The sequence below is a fragment of the Ammospiza caudacuta genome, chromosome 28, assembly GCF_027887145.1.
Source record: "Ammospiza caudacuta isolate bAmmCau1 chromosome 28, bAmmCau1.pri, whole genome shotgun sequence".
NCBI lineage: Eukaryota > Metazoa > Chordata > Aves > Passeriformes > Passerellidae > Ammospiza > Ammospiza caudacuta.
In genome coordinates this window covers 4,001,439-4,024,527 of record NC_080620.1, presented here as the reverse complement: position 1 = coordinate 4,024,527, position 23,089 = coordinate 4,001,439, and the positions used below count along the sequence as shown (strand labels likewise).

General features: G+C 58.5%; 1 protein-coding gene across 1 annotated transcript; it reads left to right on the top strand.

Annotated features, from left to right (window-relative positions):
* Positions 1-437: 437 nt before the first annotated feature.
* ABCA7 (ATP binding cassette subfamily A member 7) lies at positions 438-22,763 on the top strand. The gene is made up of 51 exons (XM_058821261.1): positions 438-502; positions 1,797-2,061; positions 2,177-2,270; positions 2,417-2,558; positions 2,637-2,764; positions 2,829-2,950; positions 3,244-3,438; positions 3,518-3,607; positions 3,689-3,914; positions 4,000-4,139; positions 4,216-4,332; positions 4,462-4,641; positions 4,721-4,929; positions 5,014-5,190; positions 5,356-5,578; positions 5,669-5,890; positions 5,985-6,189; positions 6,257-6,373; positions 6,774-6,945; positions 7,086-7,217; positions 7,865-8,004; positions 8,081-8,218; positions 8,928-9,139; positions 9,904-9,976; positions 10,207-10,409; positions 10,513-10,561; positions 11,045-11,107; positions 11,477-11,494; positions 11,957-12,102; positions 12,179-12,303; positions 12,379-12,477; positions 13,223-13,418; positions 13,925-14,019; positions 14,261-14,293; positions 15,068-15,173; positions 15,263-15,337; positions 16,019-16,188; positions 16,257-16,434; positions 16,520-16,635; positions 16,966-17,110; positions 17,187-17,310; positions 17,399-17,531; positions 18,487-18,607; positions 18,706-18,768; positions 18,845-18,951; positions 19,269-19,410; positions 20,353-20,487; positions 21,187-21,290; positions 21,922-22,014; positions 22,093-22,330; positions 22,404-22,763. The coding sequence occupies exons 2-51, from the start codon at positions 1,996-1,998 to the stop codon at positions 22,542-22,544; spliced, it is 6,738 nt and encodes a 2,245-aa protein (XP_058677244.1). The 5' UTR covers positions 438-502; positions 1,797-1,995; the 3' UTR covers positions 22,545-22,763.
* Positions 22,764-23,089: the final 326 nt, after the last annotated feature.

Genomic DNA, 23,089 nt, shown 5'->3' with positions numbered 1-23,089 from the left:
TTTTTTTGGGTGAAATGTTGTGTTTTGAAGAGCCGTGCTGCCCCGTGGGGCTCCCAAGGGTGGGGTGGGGTTGGATGGGATGGGGCAGGATGGGATGGGGTGGGATGGGTGGGATCCATGGGAGGGAATGGGGTGGGATGGGGTAGGATGGGATGGGATCCATGGGATGGGATGTGATCTGTGAGATGGGATGGGATGGGTGGGACGGGGTAGGATGGGATGGGATCAGTGGGATGGGATCCATGGGATGAGATAGGACAGGATTCATGCGATGGGATGGGATCAGTGGGATGGGATAGGATGAGATGGGATCCATGGCATGGCATGGCATGGGGCGGGATGGGGGCGGGATTCCCACTCCCCGCCCCCCTTTGCCGTGCCTGCCCCTTTAAGAGCCCGTGACGTCACGCCCACGGCTACTTTGTAGCGCGGGGAGGGGCGGGGCCCGCGCGCGCCCGGCGGATTCGCGGGGTCTCTTAAAGAGGCCGCGCAGCAGCTTCAGGTAACGGGGGTCCCGGGCCGGGGGCTGCGAGGGGCGACGCGAGAGGCGGGGCCGTGTCCCGGCTGCTGGTCCCGGCCGGATGCGTCCCCCCCGCGTCCCCCGAGCTCTTAGTGCCACCCCGCCCCCCCCCCCAGGCTATCCCCGCGTCCCCATCGCAGCCCCGAACTGTCCCCATGTCCCCTATAGCCTGTCCCCATCGTTCCTTCGTGCTGTCCCCACGCTCCCCCGGGTTATCCGTGTCTCCCCTGGGCTGTCCCCACATCCTCCCGGTGACTCCGCACCCCGCCCAGAGCGGGGCTCCGTGCGGCCGAACCGGGCTGGGGGACGCGGGCTTGGAGGGCACTGGGAGCTGCGGTTGCTCCGGCGGTTGCCGAGTTCCACCGAGCTCCCCGGTGCAGCGATGCGGCGTGTTCGTCCTCGTGTGATGAGTGAGCAGATTCCCACGCGGGTCCCCCGGGAGGATCCAGGGATTCTCTGGTTGTTTTGTCCCGAAACGAGCCGCCCTCCCCGCGGGGCTGGGGCTCCCCCGGACCGGCAGTTCCGCTCCGGTTCCAGCGGATGGGGACACTCAGACACCTCTGTCGCCCCGTGTTACCCCCACCCCGCAGCTTCTTCCTCTCCGTGTCACCCCAGCTGACCCCGGTGCATCCCTAGAGGAATCTACCCCCGGACCCACTCGTGTCGGGCCCCGCAGGCGGATTAGGCGGATTTCCCAGCCGGGATCCTAATCCCGCTGCCCCGTGCCCGTTTATCCCGCCTGCTCCCGGGACCCGGCTTAGCCCCGGGCGCGGGCGGGCGGCGGTAGCGCGGGGCGCCGGTGAGTGCGCGGCCCCGGGGCAAAGCGAGGGGCAAATCCGGGGCTCCCGGTGGCCGGGGAGCCGCCCCGGAGCTCGGTTCTCCCCGGGGCGAGGGCGGGTGCAGCGGGCGGAACGCGGCGGGTTGGGTCGTGCCGCCGCCGCCGCCACCGGGCTCGTCACGGAGCCGCCTTGGCAGAGCTTTGCTGCCGGGCCCCGGAGCTGCTGGCCCCGCTCCAGGGGTGGGTGAATTCCCGGGAACTTGGCAGAGAGGGATGCGGGTGTCCGAGCTCGCCCTCGAGCCCGCTGCACCGGAGCAATTCCGCTCCTGGGCTGATGAGAGCCCTACCCACATCCCTCTCACGGGGAAACTGAGGCACGGGCAGGTCTCAGCCTCTCCCGGGCTGCCCAGCTCGTTGCTGGGGTGCCGGCATGGGCAGTGAATCGTGCTCCTGGCTCCCGGACAGAGCTCATGCCCTATTCTGCTGCTTTTGGTTTAGGAAAGAATGTGATTTGAGCCTTTAGCTCCGCAAAGGAGCTTTGCGGCCGGAATGCCGTCCGGCTGCTGCCGGCCCCGGAGCTCAGCGCTGTGCCCGGCACCGTGCCCGGGCTGTGATAAGCCCCGAAGCAGAAGGAAGTGAGAGCCCGATCGTCACCCCCAGCTCGGGGCTGCCCCCCTGCTCTCAGCCGGACCGAGCCATGGCCGTGGGCACCCAGCTGGGGCTGCTGCTCTGGAAGAACTTCACCTACCGCCGGCGGCAGCGGGTGAGTGGGCGATCGGGGTGGGGCAACCCCGAGCCGCTGGTGCCTGGCACAGGGGCAGGCAGAGCCCTGGACGCTGATGGGCACCGGGAGCCCACCAGCCTCGCGTCTCCCCCAGATCCAGCTGGCGATCGAGATCCTGTGGCCCCTCTTCCTCTTCCTTATCTTGATCTCAGTGCGGCGATCCCACCCGCCCTTCAAGCAGCATGAGTGTGAGTGTCCCTGAACCAGCTGAGCCCCCTCTGTGTGCCCTTCGGGGTGACACCGGGGTGACAAACACGGGAGGCGGTCACAGCGTGCTCGGGTGTGTGTGTGGGGTCCCGCAGTGCCCCCCTGAACCTGCCTCCCTCTCCCTCAGGCCACTTTCCCAACAAGGCGCTGCCCTCTGCGGGGACCCTGCCCTGGCTGCAGGGCATTATCTGCAACATGAACAACCCGTGCTTCCGACACCCCACGGCGGGAGAGGCCCCGGGCGTGGTGGGCAACTTCGATGGCTCCATGTGAGCGGCGGGGCTGGGGAGTTGCGGGGCACAGCGGGGCTGGGCGGGGGTCTCACTGTCCCCTGTCCCGTGTCACAGCGTGTCCCGGCTCCTGAGCGAAGCCCGGCAGGTCCTGCACCGCGGGCACGGCCAGCGCCTCCTGAGCAGCTTCGCCCGGCTCCTGCCCGCCCTGCGCCGGCTCCGGGACAGCGGGAACCAGCGGAGGGGTGAGCACCGGGAGCGGGAGGTGCCGGGGGTGCCAGAGCCCTTGTCTGACCGCTGCTCCCCCAGCTCTGCCGGTGAGGGAATACTTGAGAGAGGACGAGACTTTCTCCCGGTTCCTGCGGGCCAACACATCCCTGCCCCCGGCGCTGGTGGATGAGCTGATGGGGGCTCGGCTCAGCCCCCGCATCGTGAGTGTCCCGCGGTGCCCGCTCCCGGTGTTCGCTCCCGGTGCCCATTCCCGGTGTTCACTCCTGGTGCCCATTCCCGGTGTTCATTCCCCGTGCCCGCTCCCGGTGCCCACCCCCGGTGTTCACTCCTGATGCCCGCTCCCGGTGTTCACTCCCGGTGCCACTCCCAGTGCCCACTCCCGGTGCCCACTCCCAGTATTCACTCCCGGTGCCCCCTCCCGGTGCCAACTCCCGATGTTCACTCCCGGTGCCCGCTCCCCGTGCCCCCATCCTGACTGCCCCTCTCCTTCCAGTTCTCCTTGGCGAGCCTTCGCCTCCCGCTGAAGGTCCTGGTCTGCAACGCCTCGGTGCTGGGGGGATTCCTGGTGGGCAGCGATGCCAACTCCACCCGGAGCCTGCAGCAAGAGCTCTGCGCGCTGCCCAGCTCCCAGCTCCGTGCCATGGAGGGCTCCTTCCTCGCCCAGATGGACTTGCCACGGCTCCTGGCGGTGAGCCCCCAGCGCGGCCGGGTGCTGGGAGGAGGCAGAGACCCCTGGCCTCCCCTGACCCTTCTCATGCCCCTTGTAGGAGCAGCTGAGCTCAGAGCTGGGCGGAATCGCTGGCACTGTGGAAGCTTTGGGCAGCTTCCTGCGGGATGCAGCATCCTTGATGGAGGAGGTACAGCCCTCATTCCCCTGCCCATCCCACCGTGTCCCTGTCCCCCACTGCCGCTCTCCACTCTCACCCCACTCTCCACAGGTCTCCTCCATGCCCAGCCTGGCTGAGCTGCGTCAGGAGATTGTGGGGCTGAGGGCCCCCAACAGCAGCACGGGTGCATTCAGGGCCCTGTCCCGCATCGCCTGTGGCCACCCCGAGGGCGGGGGGCTCAGGATCCCCTCCCTCAACTGGTACGAGGACAACGATGTCAAAGCCTTCCTGGACCGGAACAGCTCAGAGCACAGACCCGCGGCCTCGGGCAGCACCAGTGAGTGTGGGGGGCTCAGCCAGGGGCTGTGGGGGGCTGCTGGTGGTGGGGGGCTGGTGGTGAGGGCTCAGCTCTGCACCCCCAGGTCCCTTCTGCAGGGAGCTGCTGCGCAGCCTGGAGTCCAGCCCCCTGTCACAGATCTTCTGGAGGGGGATCAAGCCCCTCTTTGTGGGGAAGATCCTGTACACCCCACCTGGGCCTGGCCCCGACAGCGTCATGGCTGAGGTGAGTGGGGGCTGTGGGGGGCTGCAGAGGTTTGGGGGGGGTCTCATCCTAAACCTGCCTCATCTTCCTCACACAGGTGAACCGAACCTTCCGGGAGCTGGCCGTGCTGGGGGAGCTGGGGGGTGCCTGGCAGGAGCTGGGACCCCGAATCTACACCCTCCTCAACAGCAGCCTGGAGATGCAGGTGCTCCAGGTGTGTGAGCCCGGACTCCTGCCATTGCTGTGGGGTGCAGGATGGGCTGTGCTGGGGTGCAATGAGTAGGGTGGGATGCAGTTGCAGCAGGGTGGGCTGCATGGCCTCCCATACCCTGCTGCTTTGCAGGACCTGCTGCTGGCCCCCAGCACAGCCCAGATCCTGGATGGGTTCCTCAATGGCACCTCCTGGAAGCTGCCAGAGCTGGTCACATTCCTGACGGGGCCAGCAGGGGGACCAGGCCTCACCTGGCACCAGGTGTACGCTGATGTGGACGCAGTTCTGAGCACGCTGTCACAGTTCATGGAGGTTTGTGTCACCCTGCTGTGGAGGGCTGGCCCCTTGCACCACCCGTGCCCGCTGAGCCCACCTGCCCTCCCTCCCACAGTGCGTCTGCCTGGACAAGATCGAGGCAGTGGCCACCGAGGAGCAGCTGGTAGCCCGAGCCCTGGAGCTGCTGGAGGAGCAGCAATTTTGGGCAGCAGTGGTCTTCCAGCCCCCCATCAATGCCACAGCCCCCGGGCTGCCACCCCACGTCCGCTACAAGATCCGCATGGACATCGACGACGTCACGAGGACCAACAAGATCAAGGACAGGTTGGGGGATGCTGTTTGTCTCCATGGCCACCCTGTGCTGGTTGCCAGGAGATCCCCGGTGCCAGCACCGTGCTCTGCCCCCAGGTTTTGGGACCCAGGCCCTGCTGCTGACCCCTTCAGTGACCTGCGCTACGTCTGGGGGGGCTTCGTGTACATCCAGGACCTGGTGGAGCAGGCGGTGGTGAGGGTGCACACTGGGGCTGCCCCACAGACTGGGATCTACGTCCAGCAGATGCCCTACCCCTGCTACGTGGATGATGTGTGAGTAGAGGGGCAGCCCCAGACCCTTTGGGGACAGTTGGGTGATCCCCCTGCTGCAGCATCACTGCACCAGGGAGGTGGCACAGGGCTGGTCATAGCCTGATGTCCCTGGTCCAAGAGAGGAGTGTGGAGCTAAGGGTGGAATGTCTGGTGGTATCTCCCCAGGTTCTTGAGGGTCCTGAACCGCTCGCTGCCTCTCTTCATGACTCTGGCCTGGATCTACTCCGTGGCCATGATCATCAAGGGGGTGGTGCACGAGAAGGAGACGCGTCTCAAGGAGACCATGAAGACCATGGGGCTGAGCAGCGGGATCCTCTGGCTCAGCTGGTTCCTCAGCAGCTTCATCCCCTTCCTCCTCAGCTCTGCCCTCCTCGTCCTCATCCTCAAGGCAGGTTGCAGGTCTCAGGGGACAGCATGGGTGACACAGGGAACATCAGGGCTGGGAGATCCACAGGCTCCAACCTGCCTCCATCCACAGCTGGGAAACATCCTGCCCTACAGCGACCCAGCAGTCATCTTCCTCTTCCTCGGCACCTTCTCAGTGGCCACCATCAGCCAGTGCTTCCTCATCAGCACCTTCTTCCCCCGTGCCAACCTGGCCTCGGCGTGCGGTGGCATCATTTACTTCTCTCTGTACCTGCCCTACGTGCTGTGCGTGGCCTGGCGTGACTACATCACCTTCCCCCTCCGTGTCCTTGTGGTGAGCTGGGGGCTGCCCCTCTGCCCTGCCCCTGCTGCTCTGGGTTTGCCCCCATGCCAGGCTTTGCCCTCACTGCCTTTCTGGCTGTCCTCAGAGCCTGCTGTCCCCCGTGGCCTTTGGTTTTGGCTGTGATTACTTCTCCCTCTACGAGGAGCAAGGGGTGGGCATCCAGTGGCACAACCTGGCTGCCAGCCCCGTGCCAGGAGACCCGTACAGCTTTGCTGCAGCCATGGGGCTGCTGCTGCTGGATGCTGTCCTCTATGGCCTGGCCACCTGGTACATCGAGGGTGTTTTCCCAGGTGAGTGCAGCCCCCCTGAGCCCCAGCTGCCGCTCAGCCCTGGCCCAGTTAACCCCTTCTGCTGCAGGTCAGTACGGGATCCCAAAACCCTGGAATTTCCCCTTCCTGAAGAGCTACTGGTTTGGGGAGTCATCCTCATCTGGGCACTCCCTGTACCACAGCAGCTCCCACACTGCACCCCAAGGTGAGTCCCTGCCCACCCTGGAGCTGCGTGGCTGAGGGCAGTGGCCATGGAGCCCTCCAGCCCAGGCTGTCAACCCAGAGGAGGGTCCTGCACCCCATGGCAAGGGGACATCTCTGGGGACACCTTTGGGGACAGGGCTGGGGACAACTTTGGGGAAATCTTTGGGGACAGGGCTGGTGCTTTGGGAACAGAGTTGCTGGGGTGTTTTGGGGTCACTGCTGGGGAGGCTTTGGGGTCACTGCTGGGGATGCTTTGGGGTCAGTGACAAGGGGGTTTTGGGGTCACTGACAAGGAGGCTTTGGGGTCACTGACAAGAGGGTTCTAGGGTTGCTGTCGGGGAGGTTTGGGGTCACTGCCAAAGGGGTCCTGGCCAGGGATGTGACCCCTTGGTGGCTTCCAGTGCTGGTGGAGGAGCCACCTGCTGATCTCCAGCCCGGCGTCTCCATCCGCAACCTGGTGAAGGTCTATGGCAGCAGCGGCCGTGCAGCCGTCAACGGGCTGAGCCTGGACTTCTACGAGGGGCAGATCACATCCTTCCTGGGCCACAACGGCGCTGGAAAGACCACCACCATGTGAGCCACCCCAGAGGGGCTGCGTGGCCATGGCTGGGGACAGGAGCTGAGCCTGACTCTGTCCCCACACAGGACAGGGTGCCCTGGCCCAAGCCTTGCTGCCCCTGTGCTCCATTACCCGCTTTTCTCACCCCTTCCAGGTCCATCCTCACTGGCCTCCTGCCCCCCACCTCGGGCACTGCCTACGTCCTGGGCTGGGACATCCGCTCCGACATCGACAGCATCCGCAAATCCATGGGGATGTGTCCCCAGCACAACGTGCTCTTCGACATGTAGGCACGGCTGGGGCGGTGTGGGGAGTGATGCTGGGCTGTCCACTCAATCCCTGTGCCAGGTCGTGCAATTTGGGGTTTATTGCAAAGGTGCAGGGCCCTGCTGGGAGCTGCCAGGCACAGCTCGGAGAAGAGAGAGGTAGAGAGGATGAGAGGGTAAGAGAGTAAAAGGAGTAAGAGGGCTAAGAGACAAGAGCTAAGAGAGTGAGGTTCCCGTTACAATACCATAAATCTTCTTCTGTGTTGAATATTCTGATTCTCACTAACCAATCTAGTACAAGACACAAATCCTACAGCATTTCCATACAGCCTCTAAGAATCATTACATTACCATACTGTGCTACATTTTAAACCCTAAAAACTCCTCTTTGGGCCCATTCTGCCAAGCTGGCAGGGTCTGCTCTGACCCTTGGGCCTGTCTGCAAGCAGAGGCTGTTGTTCCATCAAAAGGGGATTGCCTTCAGCCAGCCACACCATTGTTTTCCCGTTGTTCAGTAACTAAGAGATCTCAAATCTTGCTTTCATTTCAATCTCCCTTATAGCTTCTATATTCTCAAAATCTTTTGCCAGACAATCATATTTATCAGGCTTTCCTGTTTCATCTCCCCCAACACCCCTCACCTTGCCTTTCCCCCCTGTCCCCACAGCCTGACGGTGGAGGAGCACGTCTGGTTCTACGGGCGGCTGAAGGGGCTCTCGGAGCAGCAGGTGCAGGAGGAGATGGAGCAGCTGCTCCAGGACACGGGGCTGCCCCACAAGCGCCGGGAGCAGACCAGGAACCTCTCTGGTGCGTGCAGAGCTCGGGCTGGGTGCCTGGCAGGGGCTCCACGGCCCGGAGCCCCCACAACGCCGTCCCTCTGCAGGCGGGATGCAGAGGAAGCTCTCGGTGGCCATCGCCTTCGTGGGCGGCTCCCGCGTGGTGATCCTGGACGAGCCCACGGCCGGCGTGGATCCCTTCTCCCGCCGCAGCATCTGGGAGCTGCTGCTCAAGTACCGCAAAGGTGGGGCCGGGAGCCTCAAATCTGACTTGGCAAGGGGGGATATTTACAGACACGGACAGAACGGGGCTGCTGGGAAAGTGCTTCGAGCTGTTTAATTTTCAGCATCAGTCTCATTACATGGTTATGACAATGGGAAGATGCTAGCAGCTCGCAATTTAGGCAGTAGGCTAAAAAACTTAATGTTACAACTTGCTTTATAAGCTTCTTGACCGATCACACAAAGCAAAAGCACATTGACAGTATTTATATCTGTATAGTATATATTCTATATTGATAGTAGTTCTATCCAATCACCATAAGCACAGGTACCTTTGGTTAAACAATGCTTACTTATTTCGAATACAACACCCACTTGTAAGCCTCAATGCACAGAGCTCTATTATTAAGCTTTAACCCTCCTAATATCTTGCTAGATAAACTTTTCTGCAGCTTAGAGAGCTATTCAGACAAGCATTAAAACACAGGCCATTGTTCTATTTGCCCTTGCCTTTTCTACAGTTTCAATAATTTTTCTTCTGACCTATCTCATGCCTGTTGCTTTAGCTCTACTCACAGTTCTGCTGTATCTGACGCCTGCCTTTTGCAGCTTTCCTAAAACCCTCTAATTTTACAGATTCCCACACAAATTCACCCTCTGAGCCCCCTCAGCCTGGGACAACCTGCAATGGGGGGGTCCAGCAAGGGGCTCAAGCCTGTTTCTGATCCCCAGGTCGCACCATCATCCTGTCCACCCACTACATGGACGAGGCGGAGCTGCTGGGGGACCGCACTGCCATCATCTCCCAGGGCCGGCTCTGCTGCTGTGGATCCCCCCTCTTCCTCAAGGCCAGGCTTGGCACGGGATACCACCTCACCCTGGTGAAGCGGGACAGGAGCGGGACAGGCGGCAGCACCGGCACCGTCCCCGGTGTCACCAAAAAGGTGGGAGCCTGATGATCGTCCCCCCAAAGGGCAGCCCAACACATTGCTGCTCTCAAGGTGAAGAAAAAAGGAAGTTTATTTTCTGACTCCAACATTTATCGATTTTTCAAAAGTGCCAGTGGATTGGAAGGTGACAGTGCCACCTCTCCAGTGACACTGGATGAACCAACAGCCCATCAGATTTCTGCTCCATGAAAGAATGCAAAATAATGAGTTATTTACAGAAAGTGTGTGAGAAGGTTTGCTGCAAGAATATAAACATCAGAAGGCTTAGAAAATCTGTAAAAAATCAGGGCGACACCCCCAGGGCACTGGCACAGATGTGAGGTGCCCCCATGTCGCTATAGGACATGAAACAACACACAGCTGCTCTCAAGGTGAAAAAAAGGGAACTTTATTTTCTGACTCCAACGTTTATAGATTTTTCAAAAGTGCCAGTGGATTGGAAGGTGACAGTGCCACCTCTCCAGTGGCACTGGACAAACCAACAGTCCATCAGATTTCTCCTCCTCCTCACAAAAGAATGCAAAGCATTCTTAAATGTTAAATAAGTTAATAATAATTCTAATAAGTTAAATAATAATTCTGAATAAGTTATTTACAGGAAGTGTGCGAGAAAGTTTGCCACAAGGACGTAAACATCGGGAGGCTTAGAAAATCTTAAAAAATCAGGGTGACACCAGTATCTCTGTCCTGGGTACTGGGAGGCACTGGGAGCCAGGTGCTGCTGTGGGGTGCCAGCCTCCAGCCCCCCTTTCCTGCAGGATGGCAGTGACTCAGAGCACAGCAGTGACACTGGCCTGGGCAGCGAGCGGGGCAGTGATGCCAGCACCGTGGGTGAGCGTTTTGTCCCCTAAGTGTCACCCCCAGCTGCTCCCCAAACATCCCCCATCAGCCAGGGGGGCTGGGGGTGCATGTGCCCCCTCTCCCCCTTTCCCTGGAGGTGCACAAGGGGGTCTCCATCCCCTCCATCTCCCCTGGGGACCCTCAGGCTGGGCACACGGAGCTGTGCCAGCTGTGCCAGTGGCTCCTTCCCCTGAGGTTTCCAGCCCTCCCCGTCCCTCCAGATGTGGCCCAGCTGTCGGCGCTGATCCAGAAGCTGGTCCCTGGCTCCAGGCTGGTGGAGGACATCGGGCACGAGGTGCTGTTTGTCCTGCCCTACAGCGGGGCCAGGGATGGGGCCTTTGGGGAGCTGTTCCGCGAGCTGGACGCGCGCCTGGGCGAGCTGGGGGTCTCCAGCTACGGCATCTCTGACACCACCCTGGAGGAGGTACCAGGGGGGCCTGTGCTCAAGGGGCTCCTGGGGTACCTGTGAGCAGAGGGTTTCCCTCTCTGGTGGTGTGTTTTTAACACCAAGCCTCCCACACCCCCAGATATTCCTGAAGGTGGCTGAGGACACAGCACTGGACGCTGGCACCGCAGGTAAAACCTCTCAGTGCTGGCTGGAGCTGAGCTCTGGGGTGCAGGGGGTTTTGGGGAGGTGCTCAGCAGCTCAGAGAAGAGGGGTGGGGTGTCCTCAGCACCCTGCAAAAGCTGGGGGCACCATGGATGCAGATCCATGTGTCCTTGGTCCTGTGTCACTATAGGACACGAAAAAACGCAAGTGCCACCACTGTTCTTAAGGTGAAGAAAAAAATGAAGTTTATTTTCTTACTCTAGCACTTACAGTTTTGTAAAAGTGGCAGTGGATTGGAGGGTGGCAGTGCCACCTCTCCAACGACACTGGACAAACCAACAGTCCATCAGCTTTCTCCTCCTCCATCAAAGAATTCAAAACAATGAGTTATTTACAGGAAGTGTGTGAGAGAAAGTTCACTACAAGAATGTCAACATCAGAAGGCTTAGAAAATCTTAAAAAAAACAGGGTGACAGTCCTGCCCTGGCATCTTGTCCTCCTTTTTCCAGGCACCATGAAAGGAGCAGTCCCTGGCGATATGGGAGATGGGGATGTGGCTGATGGAGAGCTGGGTAAGGAAGGGGCAGTGGGACCCCTGAGCTGTGCTGAGAGACCCCCACCCACCTCCATCTCCTGGGCTGGGGTGATGGCACATGTCCATCTGGGCAGCTGTCCATCCCTTCAAGCTGGGGGACACTCGGGGACCCTCGTGCACCCCCGGTTTTGGGGTGTCCCCAGAGCAAAGGTCTGGGGTGAGGATGGGTTTGGGGAAGCCCAGCTCTGCCCAGTATTTGGGATGGGATGTGAAATCCCAGGGGGAGGAACTCTTGAGGGACAACTGGGACAGCCATTCTGGGGGGGCTGTGATGGTTTGGGGCACCAGCTCTGCACTGGGGGGTGGGCACTGGTTTTAACCCCTCTCTCCTCTCCTTTACATTGAGCCAAAGGAGCCCGGCGAGGTAGGAGCTGGGGGGAGTTTGGGGGGGCTGGGGGCTCCCGGTATCCCATCCCTGCTGGGGTGGGGGCAGTTTGGGGGGGCTGGGGGCAGTTTGGGGGGTTGGGGGCTCCTGCATGCAGCATCCCATCCCTGCTGGGCTGGGGGCTGTTTGGGGGTTCCTGCATGCAGCATCCCATCCCTGCTGGGGTGGGGGCATTTTGGGGGGGCTGGGGGGAGTTTGGGGGGGCTTGGAGCTCCTGCACGCAGCATCCCATCCCTGCTGGGCTGGGGGCAGTTTGGGGGGGCTGGGGGCAGTTTGGGGGGCTTGGAGCTCCTGCACGCAGCATCCCATCCCTGCTGGGCTGGGGGCAGTTTGGGGCTCCTGCCTGCAGCATCCCGTCCCTGCGGGTGTATGAGGATACCCCTGCCATTCCCCTGTCCCCCCTGGCACGACTCCCTTGCCAAATCCCTCCCTTCCCCGCAGCAGAGGAGCCCCGGGAGACCGACCTGCTGCGGGGCCCGGCGTGCGGGAGGGTGCGGGGCTGGGCGCTCACCTGCCGCCAGCTCCGCGCCCTCTTCACCAAGAGGATGCTCCACGCCCGCCGCAGCACCCGCGGCTTCCTGGCGCAGGTGAGGTCGAGGGGAGGGAGGGGATGGGGCAGGGTCAGGTTATAATCAACCCTGATCCCCACCCCGGGCTCCCCAGATCGTCCTCCCCGCCGTGTTCGTGTGCATCGCGCTGCTCTTCAGCCTCATCGTGCCGCCCTTCGGGAGGTACCCACCGCTGCAGCTGCAGCCCTGGATGTACGGGCAGCAGTTCACCTTCTTCAGGTGTGTCCCCAGCGCTGTGCCCGCCGTGTCCCCGCTCCCCAAGTGCCACCAGCTCACTGCCGTGTCCCCCTTTAGCAACGATGCTCCAGGAGATCCCGACACAGCGCGGCTGCTGGAGGCGCTCCTGGCCGAGCCCGGCTTCGGCACCAAATGCATGAAGGAAGAGGGGAAGGGGTGAGTGTCCGGGGCTGGCTTGGCCCCCTCCTCAGTGCCCTTTGATCCCCGCAGGGGGCTACTGACAGATCATGAACTGCTGTGGAATGTGGAGCTGTTTTATTTCCCAGCATCAGTCTCATTACATGGTTATGACAATGGAAAGATGCTAGCAGCTCACAATCTAGGCAGCAGGATAGAAAACTTAATGTTACAGCTCACTTTATAAGCTTCTTGACCGATCACACAAAGCAAAAGCACATTGACAGTATTTATATCTGTATAGTATATATTCTATATTGACAGTAGTTCTATCCAACCACTACAAGCACACCTATCTTTGGTTAAACAATGCTTGCTTATTTCAAATACAATACCCACTTGTAAGCCTCAATGCCCAGAGCTCCATTATTAAGCTTCAACCTTCCTAATTTCTCGCTAGATAAACTTTTCTGTAGCTTAGAGAGTTATTCTAGACAAGCGTTAATACACAGACCATTGTTCTATTTATCCTTGCTTTTCTACAGTTTAAATAATTTCTCTGCTGAACCTATCTCATGGCTGCTGCTTACCTCCAATCACAGTTCTGCTGTCTTTGGGGCCTGCCTTTTGCAGCTTTCCCCAAACCCTGCAATTTTGTGGATTCCCACACCCATGGAGCAGCGCTGCCACCCGGTGTGATGCTGGCTGGGTCCCGGTGCCCCTGGCTCACACCAGGCTGGTAATGGGAGTTTCTCTCTCTCTCTTTCTCTCTCCTGGTGCCCAGGGCAGGCCTGTGCCCCCCAGCTTCCCATCCTGATGGATTCTCAACCCCTTCAGTCCCCCCATCCCTGCTGGAGGTGCTGCAGCGTGGGAACTGGACACGGGCAAAGCCATCCCCACCGTGCCAGTGCAGCGGGCCAGGGGCACACAGGATGCTGCCCGAGTGTCCCGAGGGGGCCGGGGGGCTCCCACCTCCCCAGGTAACCCCAGCCAGGCAGGGGCAGCCCCAGGGCTCTGTCAGTGCTGGCTCTGGTGTGTGAGGGTGTTCACAGGGGTCTGAGGATGAGGGAAGAGATGAGGACGTGACTCCATGTGTCAGAAGTCTTGATTTATTATTTTATTATATATATTATATTAAAACTATACTAAAAGAATAGAAGAAAAGGTTTCATCAGAAGGCTGGCTAAGAACAGAAAAAGAAAGAATGAATAACAAAAACTTGTGTCTCGGACAGAGAGTCCGAGCCAGCTGACTGTGATTGGCCATTAATTAGAAACAACCACATGAGACCAATCACAGATGCACCTGTTGCATTCCACAGCAGCAGATAATCAATGTTTGCATTTTGTTCCTGAGGCTTCTCAGCTTCTCAGGAGGAAGAAATCCTAAAGAAAGGATTTTTCATAAGAGATGTCTGCGACATGGTGATGCTCTGGAGGATGCCACAGGGCTGGGTGTCCATCCAGCCCCTCTGTCCATCCCACAGGTGCAGAGGGGCACGGGGGACATCCTTCAGAACCTGACAGGCAGGAACATCTCTGACTACCTGGTGAAGACCTATCCCCAAATCATCCGTCAGGAGTGAGTGCTGGGGCTGGGAACACCCCAGGGACACCTGGAGGGAGGGGACACTGCTGGGGACATGTGGGGACACCAAGGGAACACCTGGAGGGAGGGGACACTGCTGGGGACATGTGGGGACACCAAGGGAACACCTGGAGGGAGGGGACACTGCTGGGGACGTGGCTGGCTGGGCAGGTGCTGCCCTAATGTCCCCATGGGGATTTTCTCTTTCTGACTGCCCCCTCCTCATTTCTTTCAGGCTGAGGAACAAGAAGTGGGTGAATGAGCAGAGGTGAGCTGGGCCTGGCATAGCCAGGGGTGGAGGGAGACAGGAGATCCCTGGTGGGTTTGGGGAGAGCCTGAGTGGTCCCTGTGTCAGCATTCAGAAACACATAATCACGAGAATGATTACATGCAGGTGCTTTTATTGAAGAGCTCTGGGTGTCAGGGGTACAAACCCAAATCTGACATGTTCCTCCCAAATTTTGGGATGAACGTGTTTTTATATTCTATCATTATATAACTTTCATGTTCATTATTAAACTTGTATTGTTCTATTGTATACATAGATTTCATCCAAGCACGGGCTCCTCGTGGCCCCCCTCAAACTTCTAACATAGTTTCTCATGATTCTTCCTAGGATTAAACAATAATTATATTTAATTACTAAACAATCATCACATCTAACAATTATATAATTTATCATACACTGCTTACACGGGTGCAATTTCACATGATCTGGCAAACACTAAGCCTAACATTTTCAGAGTCTATTTTTAACATTTTTCCAGACCCCCACTAAGTCTAGCTTCTTTCTAATTCCCCGAATTTCATGATTTTAAAACCTTTTCCTATCACCTGGGCAGAGGCTTCATCCAGGTGCCTTCAGCCCCTTGCTGTGTGTCCCTTACCTGGCACCTGGGTGAGTGGAGGGTTGAGTTTCCACAAGGGTGCCAGGTTTCCTAGAACTGTAGAATTTCCTGGGGTGGGAAGGACCCACGTGGATCCTCAAGCCCAGCTCCTGGGAGTCTCTCTGGCAGGTTTGGGAGCTCCATTTCTCCTGCAGGTACGGCGGCTTCTCCCTGGGTGCTGGCAGCTCCCAGGCCCTGCCATCAGCAGCAGAGGTGGATCAGGCGGTGCTGGAGCTCCGTGTGCTGCTCAACATCACCCTGGTACAGCAGGACTCAGCCCCTGGCTCAGCTCTGGGGGTCCCAGTGCTGGGAGACCCCTCCTCACCCCCCGTGTGTGTTCCTGCACCCAGGGCAGCCCCTCGGATCGGCTCCTGGCCAACCTCAGCCGCTTCATCGAGGGCTTGGATGCCCGCAGGAACGTCAAGGTGGGCCTGAGGGGTGGGAGCAGGGGGCAGCAGGGATGTGGCAGAGGTGACAGTGTTCACAGGGGTTCTTGGATGAGGGAAGAGATGAGGATCTGACTCCGTGTTTCAAAAGGCTTGATTTATTTTTTTATGATATATATTACATTAAGAAAGGATATATTACGTTAAGGATGAGGGAAGAGACAAGGAACTGACTCCATGTTTCAGAAGGCTTGATTTATTATTTTATGATATATGTTACATTAAAACTATACTAAAAGAATAGAAGAAAAGGTTTCATCTGAAGGCTGGCTAAGAATAGAATAGCAAAGAACGATAACAAAGGTTTGTGGCTCAGGCTCTGTGTCCAAGCCAGCTGGGCTGCGATTGGCCATTAATTCTAAACATCTAACATGGACTAATTAAAGATCCACCTGTTGCATTCCACAGCAGCAGATAATCATTGTTTACATTTTGGTCCTGAGGTCTCTCAGCTTCTCAGGAGGAAAAATCCTAAGGAAAGGATTTTTCATAAAGGATGTCTGTGACAGCAGTGGTGTCCCCTCAAGGGTGACTGAGGATGGCTGGAGCTCGGTGGGGAGTGGGGATGCTCCTGGTGGGAGTGGGAGCTGCAGCCACAACCAGGGGCAGTGCCAGCTTGGCTGGGGGGCTCCGAGCTGCCCGACCCTCCCCATCCTGCAGGTCTGGTTCAACAACAAGGGCTGGCACGCCATGGTCTCCTTCCTCAACGTGGCCAGCAATGGGCTGCTGCGAGCCCGGCTGCCCCCCGGCACCGACCCCGCGCGCTTCGGCATCACGGCCACCAACCACCCCCTGAACCTCACCAAGGAGCAGCTCAGCGAGGCCGCCCTGTGAGTGTGGGCACGGGGGTCCCGCAGCCCCCTCTGGCTCCCGCTGAGCTCCGTGCCCTCCTCGGCAGGATGGCCACCTCTGTGGATGTGCTGGTCTCCATCTGCGTGATCTTCGCCATGTCCTTCGTCCCGGCCAGCTTCGTCGTCTTCCTCATTGAGGAGAGGGTCAGCAAGGCCAAGCACCTCCAGTTTGTCAGCGGGATGAAGCCCATCACCTACTGGCTGGGCAACTTCGCCTGGGACATGGTGGGGATGGGGATGGGGACAGGGATCAGTCCCAAAGGGTCTGGTCCCAGCCCTGACCCCTTTCCTTGCTTTTCCACCCCCTCAGTGCAACTACCTGGTACCCGCGCTGCTGGTCATCCTCATCTTCCTCTGCTTCCAGCAGGAATCCTACGTGTCCTCGGCCAACCTGCCCTCCCTGGTGCTGCTGCTGCTGCTCTACGGGTGATGGGGCAGCAGAGCCCAGCAGGGGCGAGGGGGTTGTGGGGCTGGGGGCAGCCAGGGTGAGGGGTTGTGGTGCTTGGGTAGGTGGGTGCACTCTCAAGCCCCCCAAGCTGGGATGAAGGGGTTTTGGGGCTGGGGGCAGCCAGGGTGAGGGGTTGTGGTGCTTGGGTAGGTGGGTGCACTCTCAGCCCCCCAGGTTGGGATGGAGGGGGTTGTGGGGCTGGGGGCAGCCAGGGTGAGGGGTTGTGGTGCTTGGGAGGGTTTGGTGCACTCTCAAGCCCCCCAAGTTGGGATGTGCACCTCAGCCAGGCCCTGCTGTGCCCCCTGCAGATGGTCCATCACCCCCCTGATGTATCCAGCCTCCTTCCTCTTCAGCATCCCCAGCACTGCCTACGTGGCCCTGACCTGCATCAACCTCTTCATTGGCATCAACGGCAGCGTGGCCACCTTTGTGCTGGAGCTCTTTGTGGACCAGGTGAGCTCTGCACCCCTCAGTCCTTCCATGCTATGCCAGTGCCAGCTCCCCACCCCTCTCCTTGCTGCCCCATCAGAACCTCAACGACATCAACCGTGTCCTGAAGAAGGTTTTCCTCATCTTCCCCCACTTCTGCTTGGGCCGAGGCCTCATTGACATGGTGAAGAACCAGGCAATGGCTGATGCCTTTGAGAGGTTCGGTGAGTCTGGGGGTGTCAAGGCTGCTCCCCCTCCCCAAAGCCCAGCACAGGGGTCCCCTGTTCCTACAGCCCCTCTTGCTGCCTGCAGGGGACAAGCGCTTCGTGTCCCCCCTCTCCTGGGAGCTGGCAGGGAAGAACATGTTTGCCATGGCCATCGAGGGCATTGTCTTCTTCCTCTTCACCCTCCTGCTGCAGTACCACCGCTTCTTCCTGCGCCTGGGGTGAGCAGAACCCCAGAATCCCAGAATCACTGGGAATCAGAATCCCAGAATCACTGGGAATCAGAATCCCAGAATCCCAGAATCACTGGGAATCAGAATCCCAGAATCACTGAGAATCAGAATCCCAGAATCACTGAGAATCAGAATCCCAGAATCCCAGAATCACTGAGAATCAGAATCCCAGAATCACTGGGAATCAGAATCACAGAATCCCAGAATCACATAATCACAGGATCCCAGAATCCCTGAGAATCAGAATCACAGAATCTCAGAATCACTGGGAATCAGAATCACAGAATCCCAGAATCACATAATCACAGGATCCCAGAATCCCTGAGAATCAGAATCACATAATCACATAATCCCAGAATCCCTGAGAATCAGAATCACCAGGTTGGAAGAGACCTTTAAACTCATCAAATCCAGCCCAGCCTCAACACTTCAACTAAACCATGGCACTGAATGTTACATCCAGGATTTTTTTAAACACATCCAGGGATGGTGACTCCACCATCTCCCCAGGCAGATGATTCCAGTACTTTATCACTCTTTCCATAAAAAAACTTTTTCCTAATATCCAACCTAAGTTTCCCTTGGCGCAGCTTGAGACTGTGAGCTCTGGTTGTGTCAGCGCTGCCTGGAGAAAGGTGGCTGAGTTCAGGTGGGGCTGGGCTCTTTCAGGAGTTGCAGAGAGTGATGAGGGAACCCCTGAGTCTCCTTTTCTCCAGGCTGAGCACCCCCAGCTCCTTTTCTCCAGGCTAAACACCCCCAGCTCCTCCAGTCATTCCTCATGGGGTTTATGTTCCAAGCCCCTCACCAGCCTTGTTGCCTTCCTTCGGATGTGTTCAAGTGTCTCAACATTCTTCCTAAACTGGATACAGAACAGGACACAGTACCCTGGGGGTGCTCAAGGGCGTGGACAGCCCTGGATGTGCCCTTGCCACTGTTCCCACAGCCCACGGGCTCTGGAGCTGCCCTCGCTGGGAGATGAGGACCAGGACGTGGCCAGGGAGCGGGCGAGGGTGGGCAGCATCCCCCCACACGGCCACCTCCTGCTTCTGAAGGACCTGACCAAGGTGGGTGGGTGGGGCTGGACCCTGCTGTGAGCTCCAGCCCCCCCAGGACCCCTGGCAGAGGCAGGAGGGAGCACCAGTGTCACCTCTGCTCCATGCAGGTGTACCGGCGCAGGAAGGCTCCGGCCGTGGACCGGCTCTGCGTGGCCATTCCCCCTGGGGAGGTGAGGGACAGACGGACAGACAGACAGCTCTGTGGGCAGGGCCAGGGCTGCCAGTGAGCCTGCTCTGCCCCCACAGTGCTTTGGCCTCCTGGGGGTGAACGGTGCTGGGAAAACATCCACCTTCAAGATGCTGACAGGGGACACGGAGGTGACGCTGGGGGAGGCCTGGTTGAAGGGGCACAGGTGGGTGAATGCAGGGACTCCATGGCTTGGATCCCGTTCCATGTCCCCACAGCCATCATCTCTGTCCACTCTGTGCTCTTCCTGGCCCTTTGTCCTGCAGCCTGCTTCATCCTCATCCTCATCCCTGAAGCTGCTTGTCCCTATTCCCAAAGTATCCCTGGCACATGTGCCCATCCCACAATATGCTCACCTGTCCCTGTCCCATACTCACCTGTCCTCATCCCACAGCGTTCTCACCTGTCCCTGCACCATGCTCACCTCTCCCTGCCCCATGCTAAGCTGTCCCCATCCTGCGCTGACCTGTCCCCATCCCACAGCGTGCTCACCGACCTCCAGTCTGTCCACCAGCACATGGGTTACTGTCCCCAGTTTGACGCCATCACAGACCTGCTGACGGGGCGGGAGCACCTGGAGTTCTACAGCCGCCTGCGTGGCATCCCAGAGGAGGAGACCCCCAGGGTAAGGCCTGTTCCCTGTTGTCTTGGTTTGGAAAGACAGGAGTCTGCTAAGGAAGGCAGGAGCCTCCCCTGAAATGGAGAATGTAAACCCTCCCCACCCCTCTGAATTGCTGTAAATTTTAAATTAAGGGGCTCTCAGGCAAAAATATGGGAGCAGGAAATAACAGTTCTTTAATAGGAAAAATTAAAAAAAAAAAGGATAAAATAAACAATGCAGTAAACTAGAACAACACTGACAGAGTCAGAACACAACCTGACACCCTGTGGGTCAGGGTGTTGGCAGCAGTCCCATTGGAATTGTGGCTGCAGCCCTCCTGCAGTATCAGGGGTGGTTCTGTTGGAGCAAAGGGGATCTGTAGGGAAGGATGTTTTCTTCCTCTGAAGACCCAGTGGAAGAAGACACAGATGCTGTTCCTCTGGGGAATCCAGTCAAGAAAGCCGTGCTGGTGTCTCAAAAACCTCTGGATTATATCTGGGTAGGAATGCTTGGCTGGTGTTCCAGAATCTCCAGATTATATCCAGGTAGCAATGCTTGGCTGGTGTTCCAGAATCTCCAGATTATATCCAGGCAGGAATGCTTGGCTGGTGTTCCAGAATCTCCAGATTATATCCAGGCAGGAATGCTTGGCTGGTGTTCCAGAATCTCCAGATTATATCCAGGCAGGAATGCTTGGCTCCTCCCTCTGGGCTCACATCTCCCAATGGGATGCTGTAGTTCTTATCAGCCATGCAGTGACATTCAATACCTGTTATCAGCAGATGTCCCCTTCCAGGGAGGTGTGAATGTGGTCACTCAAAGAGAGAGGTAAAGCAAACTGCCCACTTGACAAAAGACAATCTGCCATACAGACGTTAACAGAAAACATCTTGCATTGCAATTTCCAACACGTGTCCTCCCCACGCTATGGGGAACCCCCCAGCCTCACCCCTCTGTCTCTCACAGGTGGCTCAGTGGGGCATCACCGCTCTGGGGCTGGCCCCACACGCCGACCGGCCGGCGGGCAAATACAGCGGGGGCAACAAACGCAAGCTCTCCACGGCCATCGCCCTCCTCGGCTGTCCCCCCGTTGTTTTCCTGGTGAGGGGGGCACTGGGAGGCCCCACAGCATGTCTTGCTTAGTTAGTTCCTGGATAATAAGTCATTTGGGCAGGAATCCTGTCAGGGGAGGGAGCCCTGCAAGGGAGAGCAGGGTTAGGAGCAGCGTTGCGTTTAAGGATGGAATTTTGGTTTGTGCAGTCATTAGGGTAGGTAGTTTTAAGACTTTGTGTTTAGGGTGAGGAAGACGGTTGCAGTTATTACAGCGTACAGGTAGGAGTTGAGGAGGGTGAGTTAAGGTTGTAGATGATGATGATTGCTATTCAGCCTAGGTGAGAGATGGAAGAAAAGGTCAGGAAGTTTCAGATTTGTGTTTGGTTGAGACACATTCACCGTCCTAGGGCTGCTGAGAGGATAGCTAACATAGTTAAGAGAGTAGGATTTAGTGAGGGTGAGGTTATGTAGAGAGGTGTGATTGGGGGGAGTTTTATGATGGTGGATAGGAAGAGGCCGATGGTGAGAGGAGAGCCTTGCAGTAATTCTGGGAATCAGAAGTAGAATGGCACTAGTCCTGCTTTTATTGTGATTGCTGAGGTGAGGATCAGGCAGGACGCTGGGTGGGTAAGTTGGGTGATGTCTCACTGCCTGGTATGCCATGTGTTGGTTACCCTGGAGAATAAGACAAGGGCAGAAGCAGCGGCTTGGCTTAGGGGGCACCAACTGACCCTGGGCCCGTTGCAGGATGAGCCCACGACGGGGATGGACCCGCAGGCCCGGAGGTTCCTGTGGGAGCGAATCCTTGGTGTGATCCGGGATGGACGGTCCGTGGTGCTCACATCCCACAGGTGAGTGAGTCCCCACAAAGGGGAGCACCCCGTTGTTAAAGTGGGGGGGGGGGGGGTGTTGGTCTCCCCCAAGCCCCCACAGCCCTCAGATTTGGCTTAACCCCAAGCAAAGCAGCTCTTATCCAGATAACTCAGTCCCTGCAGGAGACAGAGTGCGAATACCTATGCTGCTACTACCTTTGGCAAGCTAAGTGATTTTCAGCTCATTAGTGATTATCAGCTCTCTTAGGATTTCAGCAAGCATGAGCTGAAATCCTCAGAGAGCTGATAACCTCATAGGCTAGGGGCAGAGCCAGACAGCAAGAGAGGAGAAGGAGAGGTCCTGGCAGTTCCACAGTGTTGGTTTATTGAGGGGTCTGTGAATGGTTCCAGCAACAGCCGAATGGGCTAAACCAGCCCCTTTTTATAGAGTATAGGAAGATCCAAACTTGTCCAATAGTAAAGGTTAGGGAAAAAGTGACCTATGGGGTTACAGAGACAAGCTAGTCAGAAGACAGGAGCTTATTTTGCTGTCTCAGCAGTTCCTACTGTTAAGTCTCAGCCCTCCATGGAGTCTGCTACACCCCATAACCCCCCTATGGGCTAGCAGAGTGTCCCTCTGCCCTGGGGGGGCTCACACGTGTCCCCCCAGCATGGAGGAGTGCGAGGCGCTCTGCACCAGGATGGCCATCATGGTCAACGGCCGCTTCCGCTGCCTGGGCAGCGTCCAGCACCTCAAGAACAGGTACTGAGTGGGGGGCTAGGGGGTCTCCGGAGGGTGGTGGCCATGGCAGCGCTCACAGAGTGTCCCCTCTCCCCGCAGGTTTGGGGATGGGTACACGGTGGTGGTGCGGGCGGGGGGCCCTGGCCCGGCAGCGGTGCAGGCCCTGCTGCAGCAGCATTTCCCTGGCATTGTGCTGCGGGAGCAGCACGGGGGGCTGCTGCAGTACCACCTCCCTGCCCGTGTCACCTCCCTGGCCGCCGTCTTCAGCCTTCTGGCCGCCCACCGAGGCTCCTGCCACATAGAGGACTACTCAGTGTCCCAGACCACGCTGGACCAGGTACAGGGGAGGCGGTGTGAGGGTGCGGTGGCCCTGACCCGTGGTGCCATCTCTCATCCTGCCCTTCCTGCAGGTCTTCATGCACTTTGCCCAGGAGCAGAGCGATGGGGATGCCGGGGAGGTGACAGCCTCAGGACAGGATGCAGCCCCCAACCCTGGGAGGAGGCTGAGCAGGTTCCTGGAGGATGACAGCTACCAGGAGAGCGCTGTCTGAGTGGGCCATGGTGTCCCATGGACCCTCCTTGGTTGTGACAGCAGCACAAGCCAGGATCACAGGGCTTTGGGGTACTGCAGCCCCCCAGAACTGCACAGAAGAGGCCTGGGCACATCCTGCCACCATCTGACGGGACAGTGGGTGCTGGGTCAGAGTGCCAGGACAGAGCTGGCGCCGGCTCCCCGAGGTGGGGTTGATGTCCTGCATGGGGCTGAGCTGGATGGGGGGTCTGGGGCTGGCCTTGGGACCCCGCTTGCTGTAACCGAGCAATTCAATAAAAACCTGCGGTACTGCCGGGGGGCTCCACTGCCCTCGCTGGGGGACAGGGTGGGGGCACAGCGGGACACGGGCAGCATGGCGTCCATAAAAAACTTTTCCTAACACCCAACCTAAATTTCCCTTGGCACAGCTTAAGACCACATCCTCTCCTGTCAGTTGGACAGAGGGTTGATGTTCGCCTGTGCCAGGGCTGCACCTGGGGGGCTCCCCCGACCTCGGAGGGGGCTGGAACGCTCTCCGGGGGACAAAAGGGTCATCCCGGGGTG

Bases quoted from the DNA above. Each gene is read 5' to 3' on its own strand.
- ABCA7 (XM_058821261.1), top strand. From the start codon at position 1,996: ATGGCCGTGGGCACCCAGCTGGGGCTGCTGCTCTGGAAGAACTTCACC. The intron at 17,111-17,186 runs GTGAGCTCTGCA...CTGCCCCATCAG, and splicing joins TGGAGCTCTTTGTGGACCAG to AACCTCAACGACATCAACCG. The intron at 22,015-22,092 runs GTACTGAGTGGG...CTCTCCCCGCAG, and splicing joins GTCCAGCACCTCAAGAACAG to GTTTGGGGATGGGTACACGG.